Source organism: Orycteropus afer, unplaced genomic scaffold (genome assembly GCF_000298275.1).
Source record: "Orycteropus afer afer isolate SDZICR_OR568_19922 unplaced genomic scaffold, OryAfe1.0 scaffold00489, whole genome shotgun sequence".
In the NCBI taxonomy this organism is placed as follows: domain Eukaryota; kingdom Metazoa; phylum Chordata; class Mammalia; order Tubulidentata; family Orycteropodidae; genus Orycteropus; species Orycteropus afer.
Genome location: NW_006922076.1, coordinates 606,305 through 622,105, shown reverse-complemented (window position 1 = coordinate 622,105; position 15,801 = coordinate 606,305). Strand labels below are relative to the sequence as shown.

General features: G+C 48.8%; 1 protein-coding gene across 1 annotated transcript in view; it reads left to right on the top strand.

The window, feature by feature from the left end:
* Positions 1–6,157: 6,157 nt before the first annotated feature.
* STX2 (syntaxin 2) overlaps positions 6,158–15,801 on the top strand; it is a 41,049-nt gene continuing 31,405 nt past the window's right edge. The window contains exons 1-3 of the mRNA XM_007955049.1: positions 6,158–6,174; positions 7,228–7,234; positions 13,568–13,642. Of these exons, the coding sequence (XP_007953240.1) occupies positions 6,158–6,174; positions 7,228–7,234; positions 13,568–13,642 (99 nt within the window). The remainder of the gene's footprint in view (positions 6,175–7,227; positions 7,235–13,567; positions 13,643–15,801) is intronic.

Sequence of the window (15,801 nt, the reverse complement as noted above, 5' to 3'; positions counted from 1 at the left end):
CCAGCTGGTCGGTGGGTGCGCTGAACTTGGGCGCTCAGGTTGTAGCGAGGGAAAGCGCTTCAATCCGAAAGGAATGGTTCTCCATGATTAAGGATGCCAGCCCTGTGGACAAGCTGCTTGTGAAACGGTAGTGGATGTTTCTAGAACATAGTGAATGTTTCTAAAGCATGCAGGAGTGGAAACGTTTTAGGCTAGCAGAATTATGGCTTTTCTTTTTCTTTAAAAATACAGGTACTGATTAATGGCCAGCGCTTATCATTTTGTTTGGTCTTTACACAGATCTGGCCTCTGCTCCCAGTAGAGTTGGCAGCCTCAGGGTGGAGGTTGTCAGCCCTACTGACTTAGGGCATCCGTTGCCTGCAATGAGTTCCCTTTTCCCCTTTGCTTGTAGAATAATGAGAGCAGAGAACATGGTCACTCACATCTCTGCCTGTGTTCTGTGGTTCATATCAGGAAGCCTTGTGGAGAAAGGCAATGGATTCATCTTTAGTATCAGCTAAGAAAGAAAGGCCTCTGGGTGGCACAAACGGTTTGTGCTTGACCACTAACCTAAAGGTTAGTTCAGACCCACCCAGTGGCACCACGGAGGAAAGTCCTGGCAGTCCTCCAGAAAGATGATAGCCAGGGAAATCCCGGGGAGCTGCGCGTTCTACTTGGTGACACGTGGGGTTGCCATGCATTGGAATCAACTTGAAGGCAGCAGAGGTTTTTTTTTTTTTTTCCCCCATCATCCAATGAAGTTTTTTTCATAGTGATTTTTCTTTCCTTCCACCTTGGTGACTGGTCCCACATTTTGAGCTTCCCTGTTAAACTTAGCAGATTACTGTTGTGTTACATGTGTATGGAGTATCAGGAGCATATGATAGAAGAAATAGTGAAGGGCATTGGACGTACGAGCCGGAACTATTTTAGCAAAAGGTAGCCAAGATGCTCATGCTGGGCAGTAAGAGCAATCTGTCCGAGAACACGCGAGCCCCTGCGTCAGCTGGGTTAGCAGGAAGCAGGTCAGGCGCCTCCTGAAGGTGATGCACAAGTTTCACTCTTTCTGAGTGTGTCGGTCAGAACAGGGAGTGACCTCTTGTTACCCAACACCATCCTGCTTTTGATGAGGGGACTGAGCAGTCATAGAGAAAATTGGTGCCGGTTTCTGCGTCTGGAGGTGTCTCATCTCGGGCAGATCATTCCTTAAACCTCTTAAAACCTCAATTTCCCTGTATGTAAAAAGAGGGAAATAGCATCTCTCTCATCTTCCTCACAGAGGAAGTTGTGAAACACAAAATTATCTGATGCAAGTGAAGTTCTGGAAGAAGGTGGGAGGGAGAAAGTGCTGTGTAATTACACTAAACGAGAACCAAACCCAGGTTGTCAGTGATTCTGACTCATAGCGACTCTGGAGAACGGAGCAGAACTGCCCATAGGCTTTCTAAGGCTGTCACACTTTACAGAAGCAGACTGCCTCATCTTTCTCCCACACGGTGGCCGGTGGGTGCCATCCAGTTGCTGCCCTTTTTTTGGTTAGCTGTGCGCTTTCTACTGCACCACCAGGGCTTCTATGTAATTACAAAGGCTATTAATATTTACTAGGTCTTTTTATAGGAGCTCTGGTAGCATAGTGGCTAAAAGCACTTGACTGCTATCCAGAGGGCTGGCGGTTCAAACCCACCAGCCACTACTCGGAAGGAAGGTTGGGCAATCCTACTTCCGTAGTTACACTGCCTCGGAAACCCAAGGAGGGGTCGCTATGAGTCGGGGCCGACTCGACGGCACGTAACAACAACAACAACAACAACAGGTCTTTTTATGTTATCCGGAAGTTATAAAGAACAATCTTCTCCCTGGTATAGAGTATTAACTTGAAATTAAATGTGGGACACTTAAAGTTAGTAACTTCCAACTTTTAAAACCCATTTTAAAGTTGCCAGATGTAAAAGTTTAAATGATCCTTCTTCCCCGCCCACCAGGAAAATGTGCCCTTTCCATTTAATTCCTGGGGTCGTGCAAAGTCTGTTCCCAGCCATCTTTCTGAATGACTGGATCTGTCTCTCTAGGTACAGGTTATGCAGGTTAGTATTTCATTGTAGTAGTTAAGATGCCTCATTTGCATCGTTCACACTATAAATACTTGAGATGCCTCTAAAATAAAGTTTCCCTTAGTAGCTCCTAAGGCTTCCTTCTGAGAGAAAGGCTACTTACCACGGAAAACTCTAAGTAAGGACCTAAATATCAGTCTTTCCAGTGCCATTTGCTTAAATTTAGCTTCTCCTAACCAATAATTAGGAGCTCTGCTGGTGTAGTGCCTAAGGCACTTGAGAAGGCTGGCGGTTCAAACCCACTAGCCACTCCTCAAAAGGAAGATGAGGCAATTTACTTCGTAGTGATACTGCTTCGGAAACCCAAGGAGGGGTCGCTATGAGTCGGGGCTGACTCGGTGGCAAATAACAACAACAACCAATAATTGGGAGCTCTGGTGGTGTAGTGCCTAAGGCACTTGACTGCTAGCAGAAAGCTTGTGGTTCAAACCCACCAGCCACTCCACAGAAGGGAGGTTGGGCAATCTACCTCTGTAGTGATACCACCTTGGAAACCCAAGGAGAGGTCACTATGAGTTGGATCCGACTCGATGGCAGTGCATTTGGTTTGGTAACCAATAATTAAAGAGCTCTGGTGGCGCCATGGTTACAGCATTCAGGTGCTAACCAAAACGTCGGTGGTTTGAACCCACCAGTTGCTCCATGGGAGAAAGAGGAGGCAGTCAGCTTCTGTACGCATGGATAGCCTTGGAGACCCTGTGGGGCAGTTCCACTCTGTCCTCCAGGGGCGCTGCGAGTAGCAGTCACTTGGACTGCAGTGGATTTGGCTTGGGCTTTGCTTTGTTAAATATTACAGCCTTGGAGACCCTATGGGGCTGTTCTCCTCTGTCACATGGGGTCGCTAGGAGTTGAACCGACTTGATGGTAGTAGGTTTTGGTTTGGTAATCAGTGATTCTCTTTTTGAGCAAACAGTTCATTGGGTGCAGAAAGCTGAAGGGACTTGCCCAAGACCCTTCATACTTGAAACCCAGGAAGATACCGTTTCATAGTGACAAACAAGTGAAAGAATCACCTGTCGAACAGACATGTGAGGGCCAGCTCTGTTCCAGGTGAGGGGGGTCAGCAGAGCTCACTGTGGGTGCTCTCAGGCTGGGCAAGGAGCAGTGTAGAAGGCATGAAGGAACCCGTGTCAGTGGGTGTGTGGTTCAAGAGGGAGGGCTGTTCCAGGACAGGTAGTGACCCGTGTGACAGAGCAGAGCTGCCCGTAGGGTTTCCGAGGCTGTCACCTTCACCAGGACAGGTCACCAGGGCTTTCTCCCCGGGAGCCACTGGGTCGGGTCCAGCTGCCAGCCTTTCAGTTAGCAGCTGAGTGCTGACCTGTTGTGCCACCAGGGTTCGCTGTGAGTTAAAAATCGACTTGATGGCACCTAATAACAGTTAGAATGAATATGGAATTCATTGGACAGTGAACACGGAAGACGGAAGAAGAGTTGATGCTTTTGGTTTGTGGTGTTGGAGAAGAATGCTGAAAGTACCATGGACTGTTACAAGACTAACAGATCTGTCCTGGAGGAAGTGCAGCTGGAATGCTCCTTGGAAGCAAGATGGCCAGATTTCGTCTCACCTACTTTGGTCAAGTTGTCAGAAGGGATCATTCTCTGGAGAAGGATGCCATGCTTGGTAAGGTGGAGGGTCAATGAAGAAGGGTCAACAAGGTGGATTGACACAGTGGCTGCAATGATGGGCTCAGGTATAGCAGGGATCGTGGGGCTGGCACAGGACTGGGCATTGTTTCGTTCTGTTGTATATAAGGTTGCTATGAGTCAGAGACGACTTGATGGTTCCTAACAGGGACAACAGCAACGGTCTAGGACATAATGGCCCAAGATGCATTTTAATTATCTTGTTTCCAAAGTTGCTGTATGCAAAAGGCTGTGTTAATTATAGTTAAAATACAGGAACAGATTGCAACTGTGGAAATTGTTTGCATGGTAATAAACACAAACACAAATTGTAAGCACAAACACAGATTATAAACACAAACATACAGGTTATAAACAATAAGAGAAATGGGAATGTTATTTTTTAGTCCCTGGATTCAAGGCTGTGAATTGCAAATACAGGTTTTTAATGAGCAGGACAAACTGCCCAGATATTTTTGAAGTTACTTCTTCCGCAGCCCGAGTAGCCCATGTAGTTCTAAATGTTTGGTAGTGAAGATTCAGATTCTGGTTTTTAAAAAAGAACTTTTTTATTTTCTTAATATTTCACTGAAACAAAATACTAAAAATGTGTGCTCTATTTCTGCTTTTATATATGCATGTATTTTCAGATTAAAGCTTCATCCTTTATTCAATCCTGCCAAGCTTTTTTATTTTTACATTTTGTTTGTTATCTTGCATACAGTTCCCCAGATGGAATCTGTAATTTCTCTATTCTTAACTATAATAAATGCTTGCATACAGAGGTGTGTCCTTTTCTTGAAGTTAGCAAAGCCCCTACCTTCCCACAGATGAACTGCTTCTCGATGTTAGCTTCAGCTCTTTTCTGAGTTTAAGGACAGAGTATCTGAACGACACCCCACGCATCAGTTTCCCCGTTGGCACACTCACCACTGGTGTGCTTGCTCCAGTTCTGAGACATTGCTGGCTGTCCCGGAAGTGTCCTCCCTCTCCATCCCTCCACACACGTCTCCCTTGTCTGAACTCCTACCCTGCCTGCCTGTGGGGTTTACATGAACTTTACCCAAGAATTCCGGCCTTGTCCTCAGTCTCTGAGAGAGAATTCCTAAAAGAGCCTTCAGTTTCCCTAATGGTTTCCTTAGTGGCAGGTTAATCTGTAGAGGCAGCTCTGGGGTCAGGGGCTGGCCAGAACAGTGGGACTTACCTCGTGGTAACCACCTCCTCGTGGCTAGACCAGAGGGCCCCACTTCAGATGCTCACGGCCGCCTCTTGATAGTGACCAACCTTAGGGAGAGGGACTGGAGTTTGCTTTACATAATGAGACCCCCAATAAAACCTCTGGACGTGGAAGCTCCATGAGCTTCCTGTTGGTGAAAGGCATCATGCATGTGGGGGGTGGCACACACTTTGGGGTGCAGAAGCTCTGAGTTGGAAGCCCTCCAGACCTCACCCTATGTGTCTTTTCACTGTCTCCTTTTTGTCCTGTGATAAAGCTGTAGTCGAAAGTTGAATGGTTTCTGTGAGTTCCAGTGAATCATGGGACCCAAAGCAGTAGTGGGAGCCAGCTAGTCAGAAGTGAGGGAGTCCAAGGGGAGCCCTGAGCTTGCAGCTGCCCTCCTGAGGTGGTAGTGGGGAAACCCCATGCTTGTATCCAGCGGTGAGAAGGTGGGGGCTGTTTGGACTCACAAGCTGGTGCTAGTGTCTGAGGTCCTGGGCTGACTTGTGAGGCTGACCCGCTCTGCGTGGTCAAGGTCAGAGGAATCAGTGCTGCATGGGCAGCCGCAGTCATGCCTGTGCAGGGATGTAGCCAATGGGCGTTGGTTACGTTCTCACAGCTGGTGACAGGAGAAGTGGACATTTGATTCACAGTGTATCAGGTACGTGTTAGCCAGGCTCGCGTGGGCGTCTTCTGACCCGCCTTCCCTTTGATGTCTCTGTGGATGCAGCTGTACTGCTCTCTCTGCCCCTCCCTCCCTCCTCCATGGCACGGGGCCAGGCTTGTCCGTGCTGGGCTTGTCCAGGCCACCTTGTCTGGGTGGGCTTGTCCGTGCTGGGCTTGTGTGGCCAGGCCACCTTGTCTGGGTGGGCTTGTCCGTGCTGGGCTTGTGTGGCCAGGCTTGTCTGGGCAGCCTGATAGAGCAGACCTATGTGGGCAGCACCCTCGTTCCCCAGGACAGGGAGCAGGGATGGAGAGCCACCATGGCACTGTCTCCTCACCTCTGGCCCATTTTGTACCTGCTTCATCTCAGCCCATGCCCCCCACCCTGGTATTTGTGTCTCGGTCTCTCTCTCCTTTTGTGGGTGTGTTCTCCACTCCCCACTTTCTCATCCCTGAAACCTGGGAAAAAGCAGGTGAAGCCCTTGTCCTCAGGCTACTTACAGTGAGGGAGGTGGGCAGCAGATGGCCAGCCAATGGCCACTAGGATGTTGTAGTGACACGCGCCATGAAGAAAAATGCCAGGTCAGTGGGGTATGGGTGGGGAAGGCCTCTGAGTGGATATCGGAAAGACGAGATGGAGCCTGCCATGGAAGGGTCTGGAAGAGTGGTCTGTCTGGTAGAGCCCTAGGTGGGGCCTGTTGGTGGGTCGGAGTAGAAGGTCAGGAGTGGTTGGCAGGGACGAATGAGGGCAGAGAGGAAGGGCCAGGTCCCGGAGGTGCTGGGAGTTGGTTAGTACAGCGAGAGCTGCTGGTGGAGGTAGCAGGGGACCGGCACGATCCAGTTCTTCCTCTCGGCTGCCATGGGGCCAAGAATGAGGCAGGTGCCCTTGAGTCCAGGCCAGACGTGGTGGTGGCCTGCGTGGTGGGCCGTGCAGATGGAAGCAGGAGGCTCCAGATGTGGTTGAGGCCACCCTGGAGGGGCACTGAGAGAGGCAGGAGAAGGCGCTCACAGCCTCTGGGCCGTGGTTCTGCTTTGCTCAGCTCTCCACGCCTGCCCTCGTGCGCGTGCCTCTCTGCTCCGTGGGCTTGCTCGCTCCTGCGCCTGAGCTCTGCTGCTCCCGTGGCTGCTCCCTTCTCCCGCCGCAGCTGGGTCTGCCGTGCACTCTCTGTGGACAGTTCTGTGAGTACTCCCTGTATCTGTATCTGTGTGTACTCTGCAGATGGGTCTGTGTGTACTCTCTGTGGACAGGTGCGTGTGAACTCTGTATCTGCGTCTGGGTGTGCTCTCTGCAGATGGGTCTGTGAGTACACTCTGTATCTGCATCCGTGTATACTCTCTGGATAGACGTGTGTACTTTCTGTATCTGGGTCTATGGGTAGTCTCTGTGGATGAGTCTGTGTGTACTCTTTGTATCTGGGTCTGTGTGTACTCTTTGTATCTGGGTCTGTGTGTACTCTGCAGATGGACTGTGAGTACCTTCTGTATCTGCATCTGTGTGTACTCTTTGTGGATAGGTGTGTGTGTACTTTCTGTATCTGGGTCTGTGTGTACTCTCTGTGGATGGGTCTGTGTGTACTCTCTGAGGACAGGTGTGTGTGAACTCTCTGTATCTGTGTCTGGGTGTGCTCTCTGCAGATGGACTGTGAGTACACTCTGTGTCTGCATCTGTGTATACTCTGTGGATAGGTGTGTGTGTACTTTCTGTATCTGGGTCTATGGGTACTCTCTGTGGATGAATCTGCTGTCTACTCTCTGCAGAAGAGTCTGTAGTGCAATAAAAGTTATGCAAAGTCTAAGTACATGCAAAACAGTACTCAGATAATAATGGTGAAAGAGTGTAATAAGAAGTACAAAGCCATGAGAAAAGATAACATTCTTTCGTTGGTATAAAAGTATAATTAATTATATGAAAATAGGGGGAGGAGTTGCATCTGAGTCTGACTGTTCACTGGCCAACAGTTTGCTGTCCCTCCTGTTAACTACAGGTATGCCTTTATTTATTTATTGAAAAAATAAATGAATACATTCTAGCCACAAAAGTACTGCAAACACTGTACATGTTTCAAGATGATAACCTCTTGAGTCATTTCCCTGCACTTTGCATAGAAAGCCCACAGTGTGCACGAATGGGCAGGTGACATGGAGACGGAAGCCTTATTTCATCTGGCCGTGGGCTCTGCTAACCTGCGTAATTCAGCTGCTGCTGCCCTGAAGCACTGAGCCGTCAAGTGACCACTCAGTCTGTCCCAGAGCCTCTCAGTGTGGAAGCCCTCGTGCCTATCCCTGACAATGGCACTCACATGGGGATGCCTGTGCCCTTGATGGAATGGTACCTTTAGAGAGAGTGCTTTTACAACTCCACAGAACCATACTGTTGATATGTGAATGTGTATCAAGCCCATGCCAGCACAGTGATGCTCAGTGCTTTCAGGAAGTGTCTTGCCACTGGTTTTGTTTTCCACAGTATGTGTCCTGCCACAAGTATGGCCGCTGGGCACTTACCACACTGTCTGAGTGTAAAGTCAGACGGTCACAGTCATTGAAGACAGGAGTGACGACACTGAGGCATAAAGCCAGAGGTAGCATTGTTTTGGGTAATCAGCTGTGTTTCCTTTTTATGAATGGAAAGGCGAAGGCAGTATTACTGGGTCCATTTCCTGAAACACTATGGTTTTGAGGGTTAGAACCGTGTATAACAAGTTAGAACAAGAAATATAAATAATGGTTTTCAAAAATAAAAGGGAAAGAACAGAGAATAGACACACTATGTTCTAGGCAGAAGCTTTGGTGGCACTTGACTGCTAACCAGAATATTGATGGTTTAAACCTACCAGCCACTGCAGAAGAAAGATGAGGCAGTCTGCTTCCACGAAGATTTACTGCCTTGGAAACCCAGTGGGTGTCGCTATGAGTCAGAATCAAATCGATGGCCGTGGGTTTATATTCTAGTCACATGGCTCCTTCTTACTCTACAGGTAGAGAGAGAGAGGCCTTGTTTCCCAGCGAGTGAATGACTTTTGAACAGAAGTCACTTATCATGTGGATTCAAAGACAGCTGGACGTCTCTAATAATTGTGGAGCTCTGGTGGTACAGTGGTTGAAGGATTCGGCTACTGGTTGGGCTGTTTGAGCCCACTAGCTTCTCTGTGGGAGAAAGATGAAGCAGTCTGCTTCTGTGAAGGTTTACAGCCTTGGAAACCCTAGGGGGCAGTTCTGCTGTATCCTGCAGGGTCGCTACGAGTTAGAATCGGCTCGATGGCAGTGGTTTTTTTTTTTGAATAATTGTTTAGTGGTCTCTGAGTGGCGTAACAGTTTGGCAGTTTGAATGCACCCAGGGTACCTCAGGAAGGTCTGCTGACCCGCTTCCGGAAGGCCACTGCTGTTGGAAACCCTGTGGAGCCCAGTTCTGCTCTGACACCTGGGGTTACCAGCCGTGGGAGCCGCAGCACTGGTGTTAGTTGTTGTGGAGTCAGTGCTGTTCCATGTGTGCAGTCAGTGTGCACTGTGCCAGTTACACGGGCCAGTGATTGGCACTGAGTCAGACACCATCTCTTCACAGCATCACAGCAGCCAAGTGTGCGTCCACGTGCAGGAGGTGCCCTGGCCAACTGAGGGTGGGCATTCTCCCATGGAACCATCACTGCTTCTCATTTACTTCCAGGGCCCCACCCCTGAGTGGACAAGAAAATAACCACCGGAAGTAGTTCAGTCCAGTGCCCAGTTGCTGCTGCTGTTGTTAGGTGCCGTGGTGTTGGTTCTGACTCACGGTGACGCCATGTACAACAGGATGAAACACTGCCTGGTCCTGAGCCATCTGTACAGTTGTTGCCATAGGTGACCCCATTGTTGCAGCTACTGTGTCAGTCTGTCTGGAAAAAGAGGAGGGTCCTCACTGAGAGCCCAGTTGGTGTGTGATTGATTCCCAAAGGGTGTTGAGAGACAAAGGGAGCAGACTGTGCTGGGATGGTGCAGGAGGCCGTCTCAGGGATAAACTCGAGAGGAAGGAGGGCTCAGTCCAGGAGATTGTCTGGGTGGGTGCCAGGGCAGGAGACACTGTCCACAGTGGTCCATCAGAAGGACTACACGTCAGGCTTCTGCATTTCCGAGGGAGAGTGTTCTTGGCATCAGAGAGACAAGGCCACATCAGTGTCATACAGGGCCACGATCGGAGAAACCACCCAAAGGGGGTTGGTGCCAATAGAGTGAACACACGGTCGTACAGCTGCACAGGCCGTCAGCCCTTGCCTGGAGTTAGATGGCTGCCGTTGCCTTTCACGGGGCGGTTTCTGTGTGTTCCGAAAGGTTGCCAGCTGTCAGCCCCTGGGGACCGAGTGTTGATGTCCTCATGTTGTTGCTGGGTGCTGCTTAGTCACGTCCAACTCCTGGTGACCCCATGGGACAGAGCAGAGCTGCCCACAGGGTTTGCTGGGCTGGTACGTGGGCGGCTGGGACGTGGACAGGAGCAGGTCGCCAGCTCTACATCCCCCTGACCTTTGGGAGCAGCTGAGCACTGATCTGATGTGCTGTCAGGACTCTTTCCTTTCTCCTCATACATGTCCTCATGGAGGTAAAGTCTCCACTGGCTTGTTACACGTTTCTTTCCTGCTTAGTGGCTCTTACCACTTGGACTGTCTCATCTATACACAAGCGACCTGGGCTGGAGAAGACCAGCACGTAATTAGTCCAAACACAAAGTCAGGGCAGGAAGAAGTGTCAGCAGTCTTCCAGGCCACATTGATTGCACCTTCCTGTGCTGCTGGGATAGGACTCTGGTGGTGCAGTGGTTAAGCATTTGGCTGCTTAGCAAAAGGTCGGCAGTTTGAACCCACCAGTTGGTCTATGGGAGAAAGATGTGACGGTCATCTTCCATAAAAATTTACAGCCTTGGAAACTGTGTGGGGCAGTTCCACTCTGTCCTCTAGGGGCGCTGTGGGTCAGAATGGACTCCAGGAAGTGGGTGTGGTTTGGGCTTTGTTTCAGTGAAGACTGACAGCCGTGGAGACCCTGTGGGCAGTTCCACTCTGTCCTCTGGGGGCGCTGTGGGTCAGAATGGACTCCATGACAGTGGGTGTGGTTTGGGCTTTGCTTCTGTGAAGATTGACAGCCTTGGAGTCCCTGTGGGCAGTTCCACTCTGTCCTCTAGGGGCGCTGTGGGTCAGAATCCATGCCACGGCAGTGGGTGTGGTTTGGTGCTCATGAATGGGACAGAGGAAAATTTTGTACTGCTGTCATGACACATCCAGTGTATTTTGCAGATTTTTCTTTTCTTTTTAAATTTTTATTGTGATTTCGGGGAAAGTTTAAGAAGCAAATTCATTTTCCATACAGCCGCTCACATACACTTTATCTCATGATATTCACTGCAATTTCCCACAATGCAACAGCTCCCTTCCCACTTTCCTCCTCACAGCTACCTCTTCCCTGTGTCCATCCCTCCATGTACTCCTGCCCCCTGAGCTGTCTCCCTCTGCATACACAGTCCTTCTAGTCTCCCATGATCGATCTCTCCAAGGAGTGCATCTACCTCAGGTAAATGTTCAGCTCTCATGCCTATCTTTTGTTTGACTGGAAGCCGCAGGAGTGGGTTCAATTCCAGACCTGAAGGGCAGCTAGGGGTCATAGTCTCATAGTCCAAGGGGTTCCACCAGGCTCTATCAGACCAGCAAACCTGGTCCTTTTTTTATGATTTTGAATTTTGTTCCACATTGTTCTTCGTCTCTATCCAGGATTTCTTACATAGATCCCCCTCCGAGTGTTGACAGTGGTAGCTGGACACCATCTAGTTCTTGTGGTCTCATAGTTATATAGGCTGAGGATCGCATGGTGTACCAGTTGCTTGGACTAATGGTTTCCATGGGTCTTTGATTTTCTTCATTCTTCTTTGCGCTGGATGAGGAGAGACCCATTGTTGCATCTAGATGGCCATTGCAAGCTTTTAAGATCCCAGTCACTACTCGCCAAAGTAGGATGTGGAACAATGTTTTTGTGTAGTGTGTTATGTCAGTTGAGCTTGATGTCCCCTGTGACCGTGGTCACGAGCCCACAGCTCCAACTACTCGCTCCCTCTGGGTAGCTAGCTGTGGCCAAGAAGTGACTACAACCTTGTCCCTTCTCAGCTCTACTATCTACCTGGAAATTCTTACAGAACATACAAATACACTTGTGGAAACATTGTCTGCCAACCCTGTACATGGTCTTGGGCACACTCCCCCTGCGTAGACATACCTGCTTGTTCAGCCTGTCCACCCATCTATCCACCCGTATATCCATGTTTGCCTTCACTGACAACACAGTACTGTATGTGCAAAAAGGTTCATCTTTGTAGTCTGTACCTCCCATGTGCCTCTCTATGTCTTCCTCTTCCTCAGTGCCACTGTGTTCATCACTCACATTTGGTACATTGCCCTTTTCTTCACCCAAATCAATACTTGTCTCTACCTATCTAGCAGTGTTCCCTCCCCTCCCCTCCCACTCTGGTACAACAAAGAAAATTCCCTTCCATATATGAACCTTTGCTTGACTTTTTATAATAATGGTCTAATAAAATATTTGTCCTTCTGTGTGATTGACTTATTTCACTCGGCATAACGTCCTCCAAGTTCATCCACGTTATTTGGTGTTTTGCTGATTCTGTGTTATTCTTTAGGGTTGCATAGTATTCTATTGTATATATGTACCATAGTTTGGTTATCGTTCTTCTGTTGATGGGCTCCTAGGTGGTTTCCATCTTTTTTTGTTGTAAATATGCTTGCAGGTTTTTCTTAGCTACGTTTTAGTGACTTTTATATCCAAATTACCCCTGCATTGTAGACTAGCAGTTCATATTCAGACCTCTGATGGGCAGCGCCCTTTGATTTTTGTAAGAAGGATGATGAAAATTCCTGCGGTTCATTGCCACCTCCTCTTTCCAAAGGCCAGGATCCAGCTGCCTCGCTGGGTGTGGCCTTAAGGAGCGGATGCAGACTGTCCCCTGCACTGAGTGCTGCACAGCTGTCTTTGCCCCCCCTTTCCGAGTGGCTCAGAATGCCTTCCACTTGGCTGGTCATTAATAAACGTTGTGCGTTCAGATGTGTGTTCTCTCGGGTCTTTGCTCATTGTTTCCTCTCCTTTGTAGCTATAGACAGTTTTCTTCCTAATTTGTATTTTCCAGTAAGCTTATTTTAATCACACAGAAGGGGGTGCTGTAAGTTTGGCCCCTAGGCAAGAAACATCAGCATCACCTGGAAGTGGTTAGAAATGCAGGTCCTCAGGCCCAGCCTGCCTTGCTCTGTCAGAATCTCTGGGGCTCTGCCCAGCAAGTTGCTGCAGGTGATGGCAGTTAACAGGGTTGGGCGGGGGGTGGGGGGGCGTCCTGGACTGTCTCCTTTCTTCATTTATGCTGTGGTGTTGCCTAAACCTGCGGTACCTGATTTCTACAAGCCAGTGTCATTTGGCTCTTCTAAGTGATCGCTACAGTAGGTCTCTCCCTCAATTTCACTGATTAAAGGCTTCCTGAAGAAGTCTGTCCTTTGTAAAGTCGTCCCTGATGACTAGTGTGGGCTCAACTTGATGGCAGCAGGGTTTTTTAGCATGAGGATGACTGGGAGTACACTGAACCTCTAGCCAGTGTACGTGAGGGCACTCTGAGAGTCACTCAGGGCTGTGGAACAGTTAGCTGGTGCTCTCCGCACGGCACATGTGCAGACCGAGAGCTTGCACCAGGGAGCAGCGCGCACTCTGTTGACTGCGTGAGAACGGACGCTTCTCCGCTGTTGGTTCCCATGTGCTGTCCAGGCCCGCCTCTTCGCTGCTCGGTGTTCTGTGGGAAATGGTTCAGTGGCTGAGGGCACTGTAACTGCAGGCTGCAAGCCTCCGTTGCTCAGGCGGTGACGTGCGAGCTCGTGGGCTCAAGTGGCTTTTGTTTTCAGTTCTCTATTTCTGTCTATACAAAGGCTGACAAAAGTGTGCATTTCACATTTTCTCCTTCCCATTTCAGTGTCGGAGAAGCGATGATGGAGACACAGCTGTTGTGGTTGAAAAGGACCATTTCATGGACGAGTTCTTCCATCAGGTAGGGTGTCACAGGGGCCCAGCTTCCTTCTGTGTTAATGTCCCTGTGTGGATGTTAACTGGGCCTTCCTCAGATTGGGTACAATACAAGTAATACCGAAATTGTAATTTGTAAAGGTTGCTGTTTGAATGGCAGAAGGCCTCTAGCCTTTTTAGTGCGATCAGAGTATCAGTTAATGCTGAAAGCAGAAGCAGTCATTGTTCCTGGTAACACGGGGGAGAGGTGAGGAGAGAATGGTAGAACTGTGTGTAGACGCGGGGGACCTCTCTCTTCCCCAGGTGTGAGGGTTAGTACACACGGGTCAGGGCTGGCTTGGCAAGGAGATCTGCTGGCTGATTGACATGCTCACTGTTCTTTGGGTTATTTGTAGGTGGAGGTGGTGGGTAGCATTTCCCCGAAGTCCACATTCCCTCTCAGATCAGCCACACCCTTGGTGGTGATTTTAGGTTCTTACCAGAAGACCTGTGGCTTTCTCTAGACTCAGGACCACTTGGCCCTCTGGGCGTGGAAGTCCTGGTCCCAGTGGTCCCAGTTGCGCTGCGAGTACAGCTGAGAACTGAGTGTGCGTCACTGTGTGCATCTCCCACATCTCGGACTGGATGTGTCTGCGTTGTGTCATATCAGGCACCAGATCCCAGGGGACTCTCCAGTCCTTACACGTAAACAGACGTGTAAATTGTGGATGCTCTGCTTTGCCTGGTGTTACGGGTTGAACTGTGTCCCCCAAAAGTGTCACCTTGGCTGGGCCAGGGTTCTCAGTATCAGGTGGTGACCCTCCACTCTGTGATCTGCATGAGGCAGGATGAGAGGCAGTGATGCTGACGAGGCAGAATGCAATCACAGGATCATGTTGTGTCTATCAAGATACAAAAGAGATTAAACAAGGAGGCAGAGATCAGTGGGACCTCCTACACCAAGAAAGAAGAGCTGGGAGTGGAATGTGGGTCCTCCGGACCTGGGGTCCCTGTGCCAAGAACCTCCTAGACCAGGAGAAGACTGATGACAAGGGCCTCCCCTAGAGCTGATACCCTGAATTTGGGCTTCCAGCCCCCTAAACTCTGAGAAAATAAATTACTATTTATTAAAGCCATTCACTAGTGGTTTTTCTGTTACAGCAGCCCTAGATAGCCTAAGACACCTGGTTCCCAGTTAGTCAGGCCGTTGTGTAAGGGGAGGGGACAGGGCTGCAGCTCTTGGAGCTGATCTTGAACCCAGTGCATTCTCTGGGACTTCACTGGAAGCCCTTCCCTACCTCCCTAGGGCAGTCCTTACCTTGCTCTAAGTTTAGAGTCTTAAACCCAAGTGAGATTTGATCACGTTTTGTGTAATTTCAAAATTTGAGTCATGGGACAAATATCTTACCTTTGCTAAATACGAAGAACAGAAACGTCTCCATAGTATACATCATGGCTTTGAATAGTTTCAATATTTAGACTCCTATAAAGAATCTAATCAAGCCTGTAAATTTATGGATTTGAAAATACATAATATGTTAGTGAAAACAGATGAAAAGTTACCAGTTATCCAGATTTCAACCAGGATTTATTGAGTACCTAGTGTAAATCTAGTCTTCAGATTTGAAGTATTTAGTGGAGAAAGCATGAGATTAAATTGTTAGATAGAAGAATTCAGTGCATCAAGGAGTTATGTACTAGATTTCTGATTGTGCTCCTTGGAAATGAGACCCTACATTGGCCGTGGATTTGCTTGCTGCCCACCTTGTCAAATCATGGTTTTTCTGTTTTTGGCCTCTTTTACCTGGGTGTGTAATTCCTCCCCACAAATACCTGGTGAAAAATACGTTTCTTATTTTAAAGAATCTTGTAGCATTACATGTTGTTGTTATCTTTAATGTTGTTGTTGTTAGGTGCCGTCACATTGGCTCTGACTCATACTAACATGAAACATACTAGAATGAAACACTGTCTGGACCTGTGCCAGCCTCGTGATCCTTGCTGTACCTGAGCCCATCATTGCAGCCACTGTGCCAGTCCATCTTGTTCAGGGCTCTGTTAGGCTGGGTTCTCTAGAGAAGCAAAACCAGTAAAGCTTATATATACATATAGAAAAAGGGAGATTTATCTTAGGAAAGTGGCTCACACACTTACAGAAGCTGGCAAGTCCCAAGTTCTTGGACCAAACGTCAAGCTGGAGGCTTT